The sequence below is a fragment of the Pelobates fuscus genome, chromosome 3, assembly GCF_036172605.1.
Source record: "Pelobates fuscus isolate aPelFus1 chromosome 3, aPelFus1.pri, whole genome shotgun sequence".
Lineage (NCBI taxonomy): Eukaryota > Metazoa > Chordata > Amphibia > Anura > Pelobatidae > Pelobates > Pelobates fuscus.
In genome coordinates this window covers 424,045,256-424,064,074 of record NC_086319.1, presented here as the reverse complement: position 1 = coordinate 424,064,074, position 18,819 = coordinate 424,045,256, and the positions used below count along the sequence as shown (strand labels likewise).

General features: G+C 44.6%; 1 protein-coding gene across 2 annotated transcripts in view; it reads right to left on the bottom strand.

Moving 5' to 3' along the window:
- Positions 1–18,819, bottom strand: part of LOC134603658 (phospholipid scramblase 3-like) — a 134,264-nt gene that overhangs the window by 78,615 nt on the left and 36,830 nt on the right. The window contains exon 8 of one of the 2 annotated variants that reach the window (XM_063449828.1): positions 17,663–17,855. The exons of the other annotated variant lie outside the window; for it this stretch is intronic. Coding sequence (XP_063305898.1) covers positions 17,802–17,855 — 54 coding nt within the window. The 3' untranslated portion in view covers positions 17,663–17,801. Of the gene's footprint in view, positions 1–17,662; positions 17,856–18,819 lie in introns of those variants that run through there. 2 annotated transcript variants of the gene reach the window in all.

The following is an 18,819-nucleotide window of genomic DNA, read 5'->3' as shown; positions in this document are numbered from 1 at the left end:
AGGGGGAGGGGGGAGTAAGAAGGAGGGGAGATAAGAAAAAGGGGGGAAGAAGAGGGGGAGGTGGAGTAAGAAGAGTTGAGAGGGGGAATAAGAAGAGGGGGGAGTAAGAAGGAGGGGAGGTAAGAAAAAGAGGGGGTAAGAAGAAGAAGGGGAAGTAAGAAGAAGAGGGGGAGGGGGAGTAAGAGGGGGAGGGGGAGTAAGAAGAAGAGGGGGAGGGGATTAAGAAGAGGGAGAGGGGGAATAAGAAGGAGGGGAGATGAGAAAAAGAAGGGGTAAGAAGAAGAAGGGGGGAGTAAGAAGGAGGGGGAGATAAGAAAAAGAGGGGGGAGTAAGAAGAAGAATATGCACACTATGCGCACGCACACACACACACACACACAATGCATCCCTATACATACACACTATACATACACAGAAACACACAATGCATCCCTATACACAAATACACACTGCTTCCACTACACACAAACACACTGCATCACCTGCACAAACTGGTATCCCTATACACTACATACCATAAGCACACATATTAGATCCTCTACAATAACACATAACACATCCCCTACACACTCCACTCCCTGTGAGCGAGCTCATGGGTGGGTGGAACATATAAGTGGACTTATGAGTGGGCCTTATGGGCATACTCACCGTCAGGCCCTGGGGCCCAGACCTTGAGCTGTGTAAGGGGCCCCAAAAAAATGGAGCTGCTTCCAATTCTCCCAGAACATTGAATTTTGTGACCACAGTTGCAAACAGCCTCCAGAGGTCCTGTTCTACACCAGACCAGTGGAGCCAAACTGCAGCCCATCATCATCCTCATCTAATTGTAAGTAGGCAATCTAGTGTATTATTAGTGACACTAATCTATAATTTACCTCACATTAAAGGGACACTATAGCTTAATGAAGTGGTTGTGGTGTCTATAGCTGGTCCCTGCAGGCTTTTTAATGTAAACACACACAGTGTGCAGCACTGGCGTTAGTTCATATGGCAGATCATATGGGTGGGGCGTTGTGATGTCACATGGGGGGGGAGGGCGGCAAATTTTTATTTTGTCTAGGGCGGCAAAAATCCTTGCACCGGCTCTTATCCTGGGCAGGTGCACCAGTCTACTGGTGACCCACAGGAGGGGAGTTCACTGATTGCACTGCACTCTCCTCCTGCCCAGACCCGTCTTTACCGCAGTGCAAGTGCCCTCTGCCCTCTGCCCCTAATTTACAGTGGCTCACACTCACAACAAGCAGTGCCTGGAGCCCTTTGCAGAGACGGAAACAAAGAGGTTCTGCGGCAGCTGGCCGTCCTGCAAGCATTACATTAAACAGCTGTTCCCCATGCAGCCACAGGTGGCGTTGTGCTGGGAGACTGTGATTACTCTTCACTTCCTCCCAGCCTACAGAGCAGCGCATGGGAGAGAGAGAGGAGGAGGCATGATTTAATCTTACAATAAATCCTCTAAGCAAACCTTTATAAATGTGGGGGGATCAGCTCTGTTTCCACAGTTTATTGGTGTTTACTCTGATCTCTGTATTAATATTGAGGGATGTCTAAGTAGTAACGTCAGTGTGTGTCAGCAGGGCCAGCCGTTAGGGTGGGCAAGCTGTGCGGTCACGCAGGGTGCCATGACAACAGAGGCGCCCGGCGGCCAACACAGCTCACAAGTTGGGTACACCAGCATATTTAATTTAAACGATTCGCTGGTGGTCCACTGGTGCGCACCAGCAGTAGGTGCAGTCAGATCATATCCTCTCCCTCGTGGTTCCGGCGCTCAGTTAGTGAGTCAGAGCACAGGCTCAGAGATTCTCAGCCTGTGCTCTGACAACATTGAAAGTCAGAGCCGTGAAGGAGCGGGTATGGCAAAAAGCTACTGATTAGCATAACATCAATATCCGCTATAAAACCAGAAAAAGGTGGGCATGGATGGTGAACTGATTTGGTGGTGCAATGGGCCACTTGACTGGTTTTGCCCCCCAGGCCTAACGCTGCCAGCCCTCCCCTGATAGCATTGCCACCATTCTTGGGGAAAAAAAATTGTCCATTGCATGATTATATATGCATGATATCACTGAACATGACATCACAGGATGTTACGTAACAAAACAAGTGACAAAAGAGGAAAAAAAACATTTGAAATGGGGAAATGTTCTACATCACTAAATAACTATTTATGATGTGTGTACTGTGACTGTATCATTGTTTATGTATTGTGTATGTGTTGCAGTGTGTGTGTATATACTGTTTCTGGGGGTGTGTATAACAGTGTGCGTCAGTGTACAATGTGTGTGTGTGTGTGCTTGTGGCAGTTTACATGCCTATTGTGTAGGAGCGTGTCTGGCAGTGCATGTATATTGTGAGCATGTGTGTGGCATTGTGTGCAATGGCAAAACTAATGTATTTATGGTATTGGTGCTGAACGTTCCCCATAGAGATACATTGATTCAATGCATCTCTATGAGGAGATGCTGATTGGTGTAACGTTTTGCAGCCAATCCTATGGCAAAGCATTGGTTTGGCTGAGATCATTAAGCTTGATGATCTCAGCCACAGAGGCAGAGCCAGTCGAGGGGAGACCAGCACAGCGTGGGGAAAAAAAAGGTGAGTAAAAACACTATTTATAAAACACACACATACACCATGACAGACACACACACACATATACCATGACATACACACACCATGACAAACACACATACCATGACTGACACACACACACATACCATGACACAGACAGACCACGACACAGACACACACACACACCATAACACAGACAAACATTACATGACACAGACAGAAACACACACACCATGACACAGACACACACACACACCATGAGACACAGACACACACACCATGACACAGACACACACACACTGTGGCGGAAACAGCCCCGCCACTTGTGCCTGGAGAGGACTGCTTGCCCGCCTCTTGCCATGTGATTATGGTCCCTGGGAGGTTTGTCCCTTGAAATAACCGATTTGGGCATAATGGATTTTTATTATGCTGCTGCTGGCCCTTTAAGAACCATCTGGGGACATACTGTGACTTTTGGGAACAATGCCCCTTTAAGACTTTGTCCCCAGTGTCCCCAGACTGTTAATATACTGTGTCCTTTCTCCCACTTGGTTCAGTAAATAGGGCTTACTGAACCAAGTACCACTCAGGCGGACCACCCAGAAGTGGACGTGTGCAGGCAATTTACCTCCCAGGCTGTGAGGTTACTGCAGGTTAATTGCCGACCACTGGGTGGCCGCTGTTCGTGCAAACCAACATGTAGCGGCGGCCATCTTTAATTCAGCTGAAGTTTTACCTTCTCCAGACTTCAATGCATTCGACAGTTTGAACGCCGTTCGACAGTTCATTCGACAGTTCGAATGGTTGTCGTTCGTGTGTTTGAACTGACTTTAACATGGGAAATAGACCGACCGCACAGCCTGATTCTATGGAAGTCTTTTGGGCATGAAAATGTGCTTGCAGTCGGTCAAAAATGGACCTCCAGTTAACTTTTTAACCCCTGCATGGAATTGGCTGAATTTTGATTATGTTTATAATTAAAGTGTGCTGAGTACGAATCGGTGGTTGTGGTGTCTGCTGCAGTGCTTGGAGTCCTCAGGAAGCGCTAGGAGCATCCTTCAACGGAGGTACCCAGTCGATCCGTTACACACACCATGACACAGACACACACATTACATAACACAGACAGACCATGACACACAATGACAGACACACACACAACTTGACACACACACCATGACACAGATAGACCATGACACAGATAGACCATGACACAGATAGACCATGACACAGATAGACACACACACACCATGACACAGACACACACACCATGACAGACACACACACACACACCATGACAGACACACATAATTGCTAGTGCTACCTGTGCACAGGCAGCTGTCTGTGCTGGATGTCCGCAGGGGGAGCTCTCAACTTTGCTGGCAGGCCGCAGGTGAGCAGGCTGTGCTGTCTCTGCTCCCCCTGTCCCCCTGGTCCCCCTGTCACCTGCAGGGGGGGGACCATTAGCTTTGCTGGCGGCCGCAGGTGAGCAGGCTGTGCTGTCTCTGCTCCCCCCACCCTAGTGCGCTACTTAATGAGAACGGGGCCGGAATATGACATCATATTCCGACCCCGGTCTCATTAAGCTGCGCGCTGGGGAGCAGAGACAGCACAGCCTGCTCACCTGCGGCCGCCAGCAAAACTGAAGGTTCCCATTGAGGCCTTCCAACACAGACAGCTGTCAACCCAGCCACAGGTGCCGACGGCCCACCAGGAAATTTCCCGGTATCACGGTTGGCCAGTCCGGCCCTGAGGGTAGCCCTAAGTGCATGAGCCAATTGATGGGCCCCCTCAGCATGGGGCTACACCGGCGGTAGTTTCGCCACTGATTGTGTAGTTATAATGTGTCAGCGTATGTGGCTGTGCAAGTATACTTTGAGTATGTATGTGTCAATGTGTACACTGTGTCTGAGCGTATGTCGCTGTGCCGCCACACTAAGATCCCCACCTACAACACTCAGCCAACACATCCACACTCAACTCCCCCCACACCTACAACACTCAGCCAGCTAACACAGCCACATTCAGCTCTGTAGCGGAGCTGCAACATGAAATCCCAATATCTCCGCTGGTAACAGAAAGTAATCCAAGTAAAGCGCTGAATGAAGGCAATATCCCAAATCCCCCAGTAACCGGACAAAACACAGTTCTGGGAGTCAACTGAGGTTTTTATTCACAAGCTCCAGTATTTATGTGGTTCCCCATGCAAGGGGTTTCCTTAGTCACTTTACAGGGGTTATACAGTAGGGGACTACGTGGGAAACTGAATATACAGAGCATTTCTCCCACCATGCACTGCTGCACGAGAGGGATACTCCCACAGAATATCCTGTTAAGTGGATTATTCCTCCGTACAGCAGAACCGGGCTTTTTATTCAAAAATATATAACTGGCACATTATTCGTGCTATTGTACCGAATGACCTATAGGTAGATAGCTGGGAACTGAGCGCATACTTCGGTAGATTACCGCTCAGATCCCAGCACAATCAGCCGAACGCCACATAAAATACAGTTTAACATAAAGTCGGTATCCGAACGGCGGCCGACACGCGAATCAATTAACTGGGGAACGCTACAATGTTGCAATCTATTAATGGGAGCCACACGACCTCCTGTGTGTGGTCTCCCATTCGGTACTTTGTTCGTTTCATGAACAGTGTTGAAAGTCACTGTTCGTGAAACTACCATATGAATGCTGGTGGCTTTCATGCCGCAAGCATACGAATGCTCTCTATTACTGTTATAAGCGAACACATAAAATCACATAGTTAACCAGCTTTTCTAGGACAACCCTTAGATATATAGAAGAATAGTCTGAAGTGGCTAGGTTAGCCACAAGCTCCCCCACACCTACAACACTCAGCCAGCTAACACATCCACACTTAGCTCCACCCACACCTACAACACTCAGCCAGCTAACACATCCACACTCAGCTCCACCCACACCTACAACACTCAGCCAACTAACAAAGCCACATTCAACTCCCCCCCAAACCTACAACACTCAGCCAACTAACACATCCACACTCAGCTCCCCCCACACGTACAACACTCAGCCAGCTAAAACAGCCACATATAGCTCCACCCACACCTACAACACTCAGCCAGCTAATACAGCCACACTCACCTTACCCCCACACCTACAACACTTAGCCAGCTAATACAGCCACACTCACCTTACCCCCACACCTACAACACTTAGCCAGTTAACACAGCCACATTCAGCTCCCCCACACCTACAACACTCAGCCAGCTAACACATCCACACTCGCCTTACCCCCACACCTACAACACTCAGCCAGCTAATATAGCCACACTCGCCTTACCCCCACACCTACAACACTTAGCCAGTTAACACAGCCACATTCAGCTCCCCCACACCTTCAACACTCAGCCAGCTAACACATCCACACTCAGCTTCTCCCCCCCCTCCCCAGCCTCCTTCACACAAACAACATTCAGACACTACATATACCCATAGCACTCAGAACAACGCCCAGGGCTCTAGGAGGGGGCACTAATCATCCTGCCTAGGGCCTTGGGCAATCCTTATCCGGCTCTGGGTTACAGGATCTGTATCCTCAATACATATAGATTTTATTTAACCTAGCCAAGACGGACAGACAGACTCTGTATTGTATCTGCAAGCCCTGCAAAGTTTGAGTGTTCACTCACCAAGTGTTGGCCAGGCTGGATACAGAATTCTGGGATCGTACTGAGAGAAACACAAACTACGTATATTAGGGGAGGAGAGACTACGAACAGGAATAGGACAGGTCCAGCAAGTTAACCCCTTCAGGGCGTCAATAGTACACGTTGTGATGTAAACAAAAACGTAAACAAAACCTGGAATTTCTGCTACATGTCTGTTCAACCGTAATTCGCACACACTTATTATATATCATTTTATTCAGGGGAAACAGGGCTTTCATTTAATGTCAAATATTTAGCTATGAAACAATTTAATATGAAAAAAATGGGAGAAGATAAGAAACGTTATTTTAGTTCTACGTGACATTTAACTCTGAATGTCATAATACTGTTTGCTTTTACTGCAATAAAATAATCATATTTGTATTCAGGGATGTCTCACGTGTATAACAGTACCCCCTATGTACAGGTTTTATGGGGTTTTGAGAAGTTACAGAGTCAAATATAACAAGTTACATTTTTCCGTTTTTTTCACATTGAAATTCGCCAGATTGGTTACGTTGCCTTTGAGGCTGTTTGGTAGCCCAGGAACAGTTGCGTACACACAACCCATGGGGCCCCGGTGCGAAAATTGATCTGTGGGCCCCCCCTCCGTGCTTACCCTGCGTGGGACGTGGCCGCAACACATGGCAGCGGGCACCTCATCGCTACGACCTCAGCGACCGCGGTATGTACGCCAGTGCATGCAGATACACACACACTTAAGGAACCACTATAGGCACCCAGACCACTTCAGCGCAATTAAGTGGTCTGGGTGCCAGGTCCCTCTAGTTTTAACCCTGCAGCTGAAAACATAGCAGTTTCAGAGAAACTGCTATGTTTCACTGAGGGTTAATCCAGCCTCTAGTGGCTGTCTCATTGACAGCCGCTAGAGGAGCTTCCGCGATTCTCACTGTGAAAATCACTGTGAAAATCACAGGTTTGAATGCGCGCGCGGCATTCGGAGCTGAGAGGCGGATCGGGACGGAGGCATCCCCAGCGCCAAGGGAGTCTGGCGCTGGAGAAAGATAAGTGCTGAAGACACACACACACTCTCACGAACAGACGCATACACACTAGCTAACAGACACACACATTCACTGACAGACACACACTCAGTGACAGACATACATACACACTCACTGACACACATACACACTCACTTACAAAACATACACTCTCACTGACAAACACACACTCACTAACAGACACCAAACAGACTCACTAACAGACGCACACAAACACACTCAGTAACCGACACACACAGTAACACACTCACTGACACACACAAACTAAGACATACACTGACACAAAAACTAACACTAACACACACACACGTTTTTTTTTTAAATTTAACCCCAGCCTTCCCTACCTTTGGGAGTGTTGAGGGGATTCCCTGGGGTCCAGTGGTGGTGCTGGGGGGCCGGTCACCAGGCTGGCTGGCGGGTGCGCGAGGGAGCACTCTCCCGGCTCCGGCATCAGTGGCGTGCGCGAGGGAGCTGGGCAGAGAGCGCTCAGCCAGGAAGAGTGCTCCCTCGCACGCACGCCAGTCCGGTGACACCAGGGCCAGCCTCGGGGGCCCTGAGGTGGCCGGCTCCTGGGCCCCCCAGGAGAAGAGGCTGGCCACACTGGCGTACATACCCGGTATGTACGCCAGTGCCCAGGAATGAGAATTACCCCCATAATGGCATACCATTTGCAATAGTAGACAACCCAAGGTATTGCAAATGGGGTATGTCCAGTCTTTTTTAGTAGCCACTTGGTCATAAACACTTGCCAAAGTTAGTGTTAATATTTGTTTGTGTGTGAAAAATGAAAAAACAAATTTGAATGCCAATTTTGGCCAGTGTTTGTGACTAAGTGGCTGCTAAAAAAGAATGGACATACCCAATTTGCAATACCTTGGGTTGTCTACTTTTGCAAATGGTATGCCATCATGGGGGTAATTCTCATTCCTGGGCTATTATACGGTCTCAAAGGCAACGTAACCAATCTGGTGAATTTCAATGTGAAAACAAGGTAACTCAAGCCCTTTATTTGACTCAGTAACTTTTGAAAACACCATAAATCCTGTACATGGGGGCTACTGTTATAATCGGGAGACTTTGCTGAACACAAATATTAGTGTTTCAAAACAGTAAAACGTATCACAACAATTATATCATTAGTGGAAGTACCGTTTGTGTGTGAAAAATTAAAAAAAAATGAATTTTTACTGACGATATCATAGTTGTGATAGGTTTTACTGTTTTTATTCACTAATATTTGTGTTCAGCGAAGTCTCCCGAGTAAAACAGTACCCCCCATGTACAGGTTTTATGGTGTCCTAGAAAGTTACAGGGTTAAATATAGTGCTAGCAAATTAAATTCTCTGGACTTTCAGCCTAGGTTGTCCGACATTTCCCTCAAATTGTAATTAATACAATTATTTTTCTTCAGTATATATTAATGAGGATCCTATGGCAAGAGATATGCAAATGATTGCTGCAAAAAACTTGCAAATAACTAGTGATTGGATAACTTGAGACAAGGCGCTACAGCTATTAAAGAAAATTAATGTAAATAAAGCTCTAGGGCCTGACGGTATTCACCCACGAGTACTCAAGGAGCTAAGTGGGGAAATAAGTGAACCTCTGTATAATTTTTCAAGATTCTTTTGTTTCAGGTGTTGTACATGTGACACGGCATATGTTGTTTATATTTTAAAATGCCCTTGTGGTTTGATCTATGTAGGTCAAACAACACAAAAAATGAAGGAAAGATTTTCAAAACATAAATCTACAATTAGGACAAAAATGCTTGAGTTGCCCATTCCAATGCATTTTGTAGAAGCAAAACATAACTCAACACAACTCAACTTAAATTTCAAATCATTGAACATGTAGAAGAGAGCTCGAGACGAGGGGATCGATTAAAAAGATTATTATTTAGAGAAGCATATTGGATTAGAGAATTAGGATCCCTGACTCCTAGGGGACTCAATCAAGAATATGACCTCAATCCATCTATTTAAATTCAAGTTTAGTCTTTGTTGTTTTTAATGTTTTAATTAATTTTCAATTTTTGTTGTTATGTTTTACAGATCATTCTTCACAGATTATTATCTGTGTGGGCTGTGCTGGTTAACACTTTATTGAGCACATATTTTTTAACCCCTTAATGACCAAACTTCTGGAATAAAAGGGAATAATGACATGTCACACATGTCATGTGTCCTTAAGGGGTTAAATTGTTTCTCCAATGTTTCTCACTATGAATTTCTAATTACATGATAGTAGTTAAATATTTGACAGGGGATTAGTTAAAACTAAGCCTCGTTACTTGGTTCTTCCTTGTCGCTTGATATATTAGTGATGGATATATTGCGTTATATTAATTAATGTTGAATATAAATATAGATTATTATATATAATGGCTGGCAATATTATCTTACAGCTTTAAATCAAATTGATTAACATTTAGTCTCTCTTGAACTAATTTGTATTATCATGATTTTTCAATAGATTAACAAATTAAAAATAAAATGTAATAATATAGAATTTAATAATAAAATTAAACAATAAAGTTAAATATTTCTTGATTCTCTTTTTGAAACTTCATGGTTTAAGTGACAATTAAATCTATTGTATGAAAAGTATTGTTCATTGAGAGATTATGTGTCAGTTATTCTAATTTTGTTTTCATTTTATTTATAGATTGTTAAATATGAATCACTATATACATAATATACACAAATAATAATATACATAATATACACAAATAATAATATACATAATATACACAAATAATAATATACATAATATACACAAATAATAATATACATAATATACACATTTAGTCACACATATAGTGACCCTTTAATATCTATACGATATATGATTATGGCTCTTTGGTGTGTGATACACACTAGGGGACCTCTTATCACTTATAGTGTTAGGTTAATTGCAATAATATTAAATATAATTTTTATATATTTTTAGTATAATTTTTTCACTGTATTATTATTCACTATATCATTTTCAAATAATTATGTTAGGACAATTATATTATGGAAACTATGATGTAATCTATCAATTGACATTTATGTGCTATTATATGTTAACTACGATTTATTATTACAAACACAAAGACAAAGACAGCTTAAAATACATAGTACAAGTTTATTGAATGTGTAGAAGCCCTATAAAGGGTTAAATGTTAATGGGTTTATAAAACACCCCTTCCTGTCTTACTGGAGATTCTTGGCTGATATCAGCATATCTAATGGCTAGTGTAGGAACTCACCTATTGGGGCTTGCCTTGACGTGGCCGGTGAGCTTATATATTCAAAATGGCCATTGGAATAAGACTAAAGAGCCTCCATTTTGTGCACATGGGGATTTAGGCCAGAGCGCAGGTAACGTTCTCTTTGTTTTTACGATTTATAATTACCTTTTATGAACGTCATAATTTATATATTATCCACTATTGGGGTTGTCATTTAAAAGCAGGAATTAAAATCAGCCCTTCTGCATTGTATTTGATAATTATATTAGTGTCTGTTATATGAGCAGTTAATAATATATGGGCAGTTTTGATTTAAATTGGCTTAACATATAGCTTATTGTCAATATTATACATTTAACGAGAATTTACAAGTTGTGTCTCTTAATGAGACATCGGGTGTGCATTTATATTTTATTTATTTTTTTATTGATATTCTGCGATATCTATGCGGTATTATCTGCCATATTGTGCATGCGCGAGATGGCGCATGCACACTGCGATTTGTATCTTGTTTGATTTTCTTCGATGATGTGGAGTATTGCGCATGCGCGGTTCGGCGCATGCGCGATACTGGTACATCTCTTTGCGCATGCGCACCCGTACGCGATCGTGATCCGGCTTCTCCGGGTCATGTGATCAGCATTCCTAGTTGTGTCTCATTGGCTGGAGATGGTCACATGATTTAATTCAGGTGACTGGACACGGAAATGTACGTACCTAGCGTCCTCTGGTGCTTCTAATGGAAGCTAAATTATTATACTCAATTAGAAATTAGTAGATTTAACTTGTTCATTAGGTTCAATTATTTAATAATGAACAATAAACCTAGATCTCATTGGCTGTGTTATTCTGTGCTTTTGGACACCCCTAATATTTGAGACGATTATTGGAGAGACACATGTTCATTATTATTAATTGATGATGGGAGTAATTACTTGTTACATCACATGTTTATTCACTTGTTAAATGATGTCATGCACCTATATTTTGTGTATTTTGTATGTGCTTCAGTAGCTTGGCCCTAAGGGGTCGAAACGTTGCTGTGTAGTTCCTGGTTCTAATAAAATCGCCTGTACTCTGGAATTCGTTGGAGTGCCTGGATTATTTTCTACATTTAATAATTTTACATTTGGTCCATTCTGGTACTGGGACTTGTCCATTGGAGCACCTTGTATTCCATGACGAAGGGTTGAGTGCACTTCCATTATCTATTTATATCTATCGGAGGATTGGAGGAAGGCTGATGTTGTTCCTATATTTAAAAAGGGTTTAAAATCCTTGCCTGGAAATTATAGACCTGTGAGCATAGGCGTGCCGGGTGTGTTTGGGGTGAGTGGGATACAGTATGAAGGGAGAGGTGACGTGTCAGTTTACATTCCTCCCCCACCTGTCCTGAAGGCTCTGTGTTAGGGTTAAAGGAATTTTAAGGAGAGTCTCCCATTGTAGCTGTGAAAATCCTTCCTATTTACCTTTAGACTATGACTCACAATTAGCACCCTCATTAACCTACAGCTGGTATTTTCCACTTAAACGGTTATTTAGTATCACCTGGCTGCTGGCTCCATGCAGTTTAACCCCTTAAGGACACATGACATGTGTGACGTCATGATTCCCTTTTATTCCAGACGTTTGGTCCTTAATGGGTTAAAGAGCAGCAACATATTCTGTAGCGATGTACAACATGGGCTGGGAGTACTCGCGGTGTGAGCTGGGACTACACGCGGTGTGAGCTGGGACTACACGCGGTGTGAGCTGGGAGTACACGCGGTGTGAGCTGGGAGTACACGCGGTGTGAGCTGGGAGTACACGCGGTGTGAGCTGGGAGTACACGCGGTGTGAGCTGGGACTACACGCGGTGTGAGCTGGGACTACACGCGGTGTGAGCTGGGACTACACGCGGTGTGAGCTGGGACTACACGCGGCGTGAGCTGGGACTAGACGCGGTGTGAGCTGGGAGTACACGCGGCGTGAGCTGGGAGTACACGCGGCGTGAGCTGGGAGTACACGCGGCGTGAGCTGGGAGTACACGCGGTGTGAGCTGGGAGTACACGGGGTGTGAGCTGGGAGTACACGGGGTGTGAGCTGGGAGTACACGGGGTGTGAGCTGGGAATGTCACGGGTAGCAAGGTCTCTTAGTATCCCTTGGTCACCACTTCTCTAATCCTCCGCTGGCCCTGGATCCTGCTACAGCACACAGTAATTATAGCCCTCTGGAACCTTGTAAAATGCCCCAATATAGTGGACAAGACCTGTCCTATTGGGTAAAACAAGAGAACTGTTTATTTCAGGGAAAACCACGTTTTTATTGCCCTACACACACCAGGGGGTCTAAAGCCAGAACAATGCAATCCAGATAATTTATGCCCCTATTTATACATGACAAAACCTTACTGGCCTTAGCAACTGCCGATTGACATTGCATATTGCTACCTAATTTGTTGTTTATAACAATTCCCAAATCTTTCTCGTGTGTGGTTATCCCTAATTCATTACCCTTAAGGGTGTAAGTTGCTTGTGCATTCTTAACCCCGAACTGCATAACTTTGCATTTCTCTACGTTAAATTTCATCTGCCAGTTTAGTGCCCAGTCCCCCAATCTATCCAAATCCCTCTGCAGCAAAGCAATATCCTGCTCACATTTTTTATTTTTTTTTTATTTTTTATTTTTTTATTTTTAAATTCTTTATTTTTGGTGCATAGGATAAACAGTACAAATAATCTGGCAATGCCCCAACAGCTGTTGCCGAGAGATCGTTTAACATAGATCAGTGTTAGTGAGGCATGTGTAACAATGCACATTTTGGTTTTTTTTTAAGTAGTGTGAACATTAGATTGTTAGTACAGGCTATAAAAGTAAACATCAAGAGTGTATTTCTGTATGCTTAAATAAATTTAACCACCAGGGGGCAGCAGAGCGCTAGGTTTTCCACATGGTCTCGCTTCATATTTGCTCTCTATGGGGAATTACAGAAGGAGATTCAGCTGCAGTTTACACTCGGGATTTTTGTAAAGGTAAGGTGCTGAAACACAGGGTTTGCCATAGTCCACAACCTTATACATACATATACACATGGCACATATAATATATAATTAGCCTCCGCTTGATCCTCCCTGCCTCTGTGCTGGATCGGTCAGTGTCCTTGATGTAGTCAGGTCTCTTGCCAGGGAGGGGTTAATCTCTTGTTGTGCTAGCTGCAGCTTCTGGTGTTTGAGAGAGGGAGCTTGTGACACAGCAGGGTTAGAGTCCCGATTGAGTTCCCTCTGATCCTCCGGTGACCATGGTGAGAGATTGCCTCATGTTATGCAGGTGTGAGCCTTCCTTACTTTCTGAGCGTTTCCTCCTTAGAGTTATTTGGTGTGCAGCAAGAGTGTGTCTGTGCCTGTGGGTCTCCTGTTCTGCCGCTGGTGATTGATGCGGCGGCCATTTTGTTTTTCGCCATGCGGTCCCTATTTGCGCCGTTTGTCACTGAGGCTACATAGGAGATTGCTGCTTCCCCGGTGGGGTCCGGGATAACCCCCCCGGCCCACAGGGGGGGGTGAACGGGGCCCTCGTTAAGTGCATGGGAGGTCCCGCCGGACTAAGCACGGGAGACCGGCCGCATCTCCCGCCAGAGCCTCACGACAGGCCACAATCCCAGCCATCCAGCGATCATCCTTGCCGGCAGGACGGGGGTCAGTATTCACCCCTTAAGTTGTGCTCGGGTCCCCCCTCGCCTTCTTGTAGCAGCTGTTCGGGTATTCAGGAGAGATTAGGGTGTTTTGCGCTGGATATTGGGGATTCTTTGAGGAGCAGAGGTGCCCCACGTCCAGCCAGCTCGGCGGTCAGGCCCCGCCCCCATCCTGCTCACATTTTATTACTTTACAAAGTTTTGTGTCATCTGCAAACACTGATACATGGTGTAACGGAGCTCCGTGTACTCCGACCGAGTACCCTCCGTTGATGGATGCTCCTAGCGCTCTCAGAGGACTCCAAGCACTGCAGACGACACCACAACCACCGCAGGCTCCACAACCGCCGTAGCTTAACTGGAGCCGCGCCGTCTTCCTTCCACCCTGGATCGGCTTCTGTCCTCCAGGACCGTGTGGGGAAGACCTCTCCTCCAGGAGAGCGTATCCGGAACAAGCTCTTACAAGAGCTAAGTGATTAAGAGCTCAGGGGAATATGCAGCGCATAGCAGTCCCCAGTGAGATATAGCAGTTCCCTCCAATAACGAGACACGGCTACGTATTGAGGGTCAGAAGAGGTCTGAGGACTGGAACACCCAGCCTGCTTTTTATTAGGATAAGGTACACACAGGTCACTCCCAGGGGGAGGATGAAATTAACCAATAACAGCATAGTACAGCCCACAGGTTCCCTCCCCTCAGATAAACAGTTAAACCAATTATTACATACAATAAAAATACAGTTTTCACATACACACTGTAACTTTAAAACCATACATTCAATTTCATACATTCAATTTCATTCTGCATATTCAGACTCAGCATACATCAAACATAAACACTTCCAAAAATCAGCCAAATCCCTCCAGTGGATCAAAAGTTAGCTGGAAGTCCTTTATGACCGACCGCAAGCACAATTTCCTGCCCAAAACAGTTCCATAGATTTGGGCTGTGCGGTCGGTCAATTTCATGCCGAAAAACGACTAAGTCCCATTTCGAACGGGACTTAGTCTCTGGAGCTGCAAGTTCAGTATGGAAGAAGGTAAGGGTCAGCGGTGTTCGGCAAAATGTGTAGCCGATTTTAGTTCCACAGAATCTTTAGCATACACCGCTGACCGCATTCGAGGAAACCAAGATGGCCGCCGCCACGTGCAATTGACCGGCAGTAACCTCACGGCCTGGGAGGTAAATTGCCTGCACACTTTAGCTTCTGGGTGGTCTGCCTGTGTGGTACTTGGTTCAGTAAGCCCTATTTACTGAACCAAGTGGGGGAAAGCCAGGAACAAGTTATTTTACAGGTCTGGGGACATAGTCTTAAAGGGGCATTGTTCAGCAAAGTCACAATATGTCCCCAGACGGTTCTTAAAGGGCCATACACACCCAATAAATGTTAATAAGTTTTCAGGGGCACAATCTTCCAGGGGCCATAGTCATGAGGCAGGAGGCTGGCAAACATGCTTCTCCACAATCCAGGGAAGCAGGGCAATTTCTCATTTAAAGGGCCAGTTACAAATAGCGATTTGTAACACATGGCTTTCAATGCCCATTTCAAGATCATTTATAAATATGTTAAATAGAAGCGGTCCCAAAACAGAACCTTGAGGGACACCACTTACCACTTTTGTCCAGCCTGAAAATGTATCATTAATGACAACTCGTTGTACTCTATCCTTAAGCCAATGTTCTACCCAAGAACAAGAATATTCATCTAGACCAATTTCTTTTAGTTTGAAGACTAACCTATTGTGAGGAACCGTATCAAATGCCTTGGCAAAATCCAAGTAGATCACATCCACTGCAACACCCTGAGTTCTTCTCAATGAATTCCTGAATATTATCCCTTAATAGCCGTTCAAATAATTTCCCAGTCACAGAAGTTAAGCTCACAGGCATAGGCATGCACAGCCTATTGCATTAGGGTGTGCACCCTAAAGCACAAACACACGCCGCATGTATATACATAAATATGTATATACATAAATATATATATATATATATATATATATATATACACACACACACACATTCAGACACTCACAGACACACATACACTCATACATTCACAGACACACATATTCACACACATTCACAGACACACACACACAAATTATTTTTTTCAAATTAAAAAATGTCCACCCAGCCTCCCTACCTGTAGAGCTGGCGTGGCCAGCTCCCTCGCCGCAGCTGAGATGAAGACAGGCGCAGGACTTAATCCATAGGCGCCTGTCTTCATCTCAGCTGCGGCGAGGGAGCCTCACCACTGATATAACGGGTGAGAGGGATATTGCAAAATATATTTTGCCATATCCCCCTCACCCCTGATATATCCCTCTGCTCAGTGATTAAAGATGACTAGTACAATGACTCCATTCCAAAACACATTGTATAACAAAGACACTCTATGTGCCCGAGAGGAAATGATTAACTGACGGGCACAATGACTTCCTCCAGGGCCTGTTAACATTTATAGGATTGTTGGGGAACAGTGCAAAGGTATTATATAACGGGTTATATAGCCCACTGGGATACTATATGGAGGATCTCCTACATGGTTTCACAGCACGCTCACAGTCCAATACGTGCTATATGGCCCACTGGGATATTATATGGAGGATCTCCTACACTGTTTCACAGCACGCTCACAGTCCAATATGTGTTATATAGCCCACTGAGATACTATATGGAGGATCTCCTACATGGTTTCACAGCACGCTCACAGTCCAATATGTGTTATATGGCCCACTGAGATACTACATGGAGGATCTCCTACACGGTTTCACAGCACGCTCACAGTCCAATACGTGCTATATGGCCCACTGAGATACTATATGGAGGATCTCCTACACGGTTTCACAGCACGCTCACAGTCCAATACGTGCTATATGGCCCACTGAGATACTATATGGAGGATCTCCTACACGGTTTCACAGCACGCTCACAGTCCAATACGTGCTATATGGCCCACTGGGATACTATATGGAGGATCTCCTACACGGTTTCACAGCATGATCACAGTCCAATACGTGCTATATGGCCCACTGGGATACTATATGGAGGATCTCCTACACGGTTTCACAGCACGCTCACAGTCCAATACGTGCTATATGGCCCAGTAAGTAATGGTGAAGAATTGTGTTCTCTGACATCATACACAATGTATCAGGATATCCTGGAGCCACACAGTGTCAGTATTTTAAAACCTGCACCATGTAACATGTCACGGCACCAAGTCCTGCGTATCGGGGAGAAGTAATCAGGTGACAATGCCAGATTTACTAAATAAACCCCGCGATTAGAGTGGACGTGCTTTATCAGTTCTATTGCGATAGCGACGTGCAATATATCGGATTCATAATCTCGAAATCAGGTTCAGAGGACAATCGAAACAGGAGACAGTAGCTCTACAAGACGTTTTATTCTACTTTCATAAGATAAAATAAGAATCAATAACAATATAACCAACAGCACACCTTATACAACGGTGAGGCGGTGTAAACATTCAGCACTTTGTGTTTAGAGGGTGACTATGGTAGTAACATGAATTCACCAGCAGGGGTCACTATGATTCTCTGCAAAATAAAGAAAAATCCAAAGTCGAGTTCCACCTTTTCTATCGTTTGTTTCTTGTTGCCATCTGCCTCCGCCTCGAATAAATAAAAGACTCCTGTAACAAAAACAATTACAGAATTATTTTCTATTAACTTGTGTCTTTACTGCTCCCACAGGAAGGCTATTCCTTGTATCTACTACCCTCTGTATATATCATTGTTACTGCTACCACTGGAAGGCTATTCCTTGTATCTACTACCCTCTGTATATATCATTGTTACTGCTCCCACTGGAAGCTTGCACACCGTGGCCAGACTTAGTAACCAATCACACGCAAGCCGACACACTCACAGGTTCTACCAAGAGCATTCTGAGAAATGCGAACCCCAGATCTACACACACTTTAATGTCTTCTACTATATCACTGCCTACAGCAGCACGGCACGGTTTGAAACACACGATCTCCACCAGCATACAGCCGGAGAGCAAAGTATTAATACCATCTGTGGCAAACCTAGCCACTTCAGACTATTCCTGTATATCTAATGGTTGTCCTAAAAAGGCTGTTTAATCTATGTTGTTTCATGTGTTCGCTTAAAGAGGTGATAGAGGGCATTCGTATGTTAGTGGCCCGAAAGCCGCTAGCATTCATATGGTAGTTTCACGAACAGTGACTTTCAACACTGTTCGTGAAATGAACAAAGTACCGAATGGGAGACCACACACAGGATTTTGCTTGGATCTGAGCGGTAATCTACCCAGCTATCTACCCATATGTCATTCGGTCGAATAGCACGAATAATGTGCCAATTACATTTATTTAAGTAAAAAGCCCGGTTCTGCTGTACGGAGGGATAATCCACAACAGGATATTCTGTGGGAGTATCCCTCTCGTACAGCAGTGCATGGTGGGAAAAATGTCCTGCATGTTCAGTTTCCCACGTAGTCCCCTACTGTACAACCCCTGTAAAGTGATTAAGAAAACCCCTTGCATGGGGAACCACATAAATACTGGAGCTTGTGAATAAAAACCTCAGTTGACTCCCAGAACTGTGTTTTGTCCGGTTACTGGGGGATTT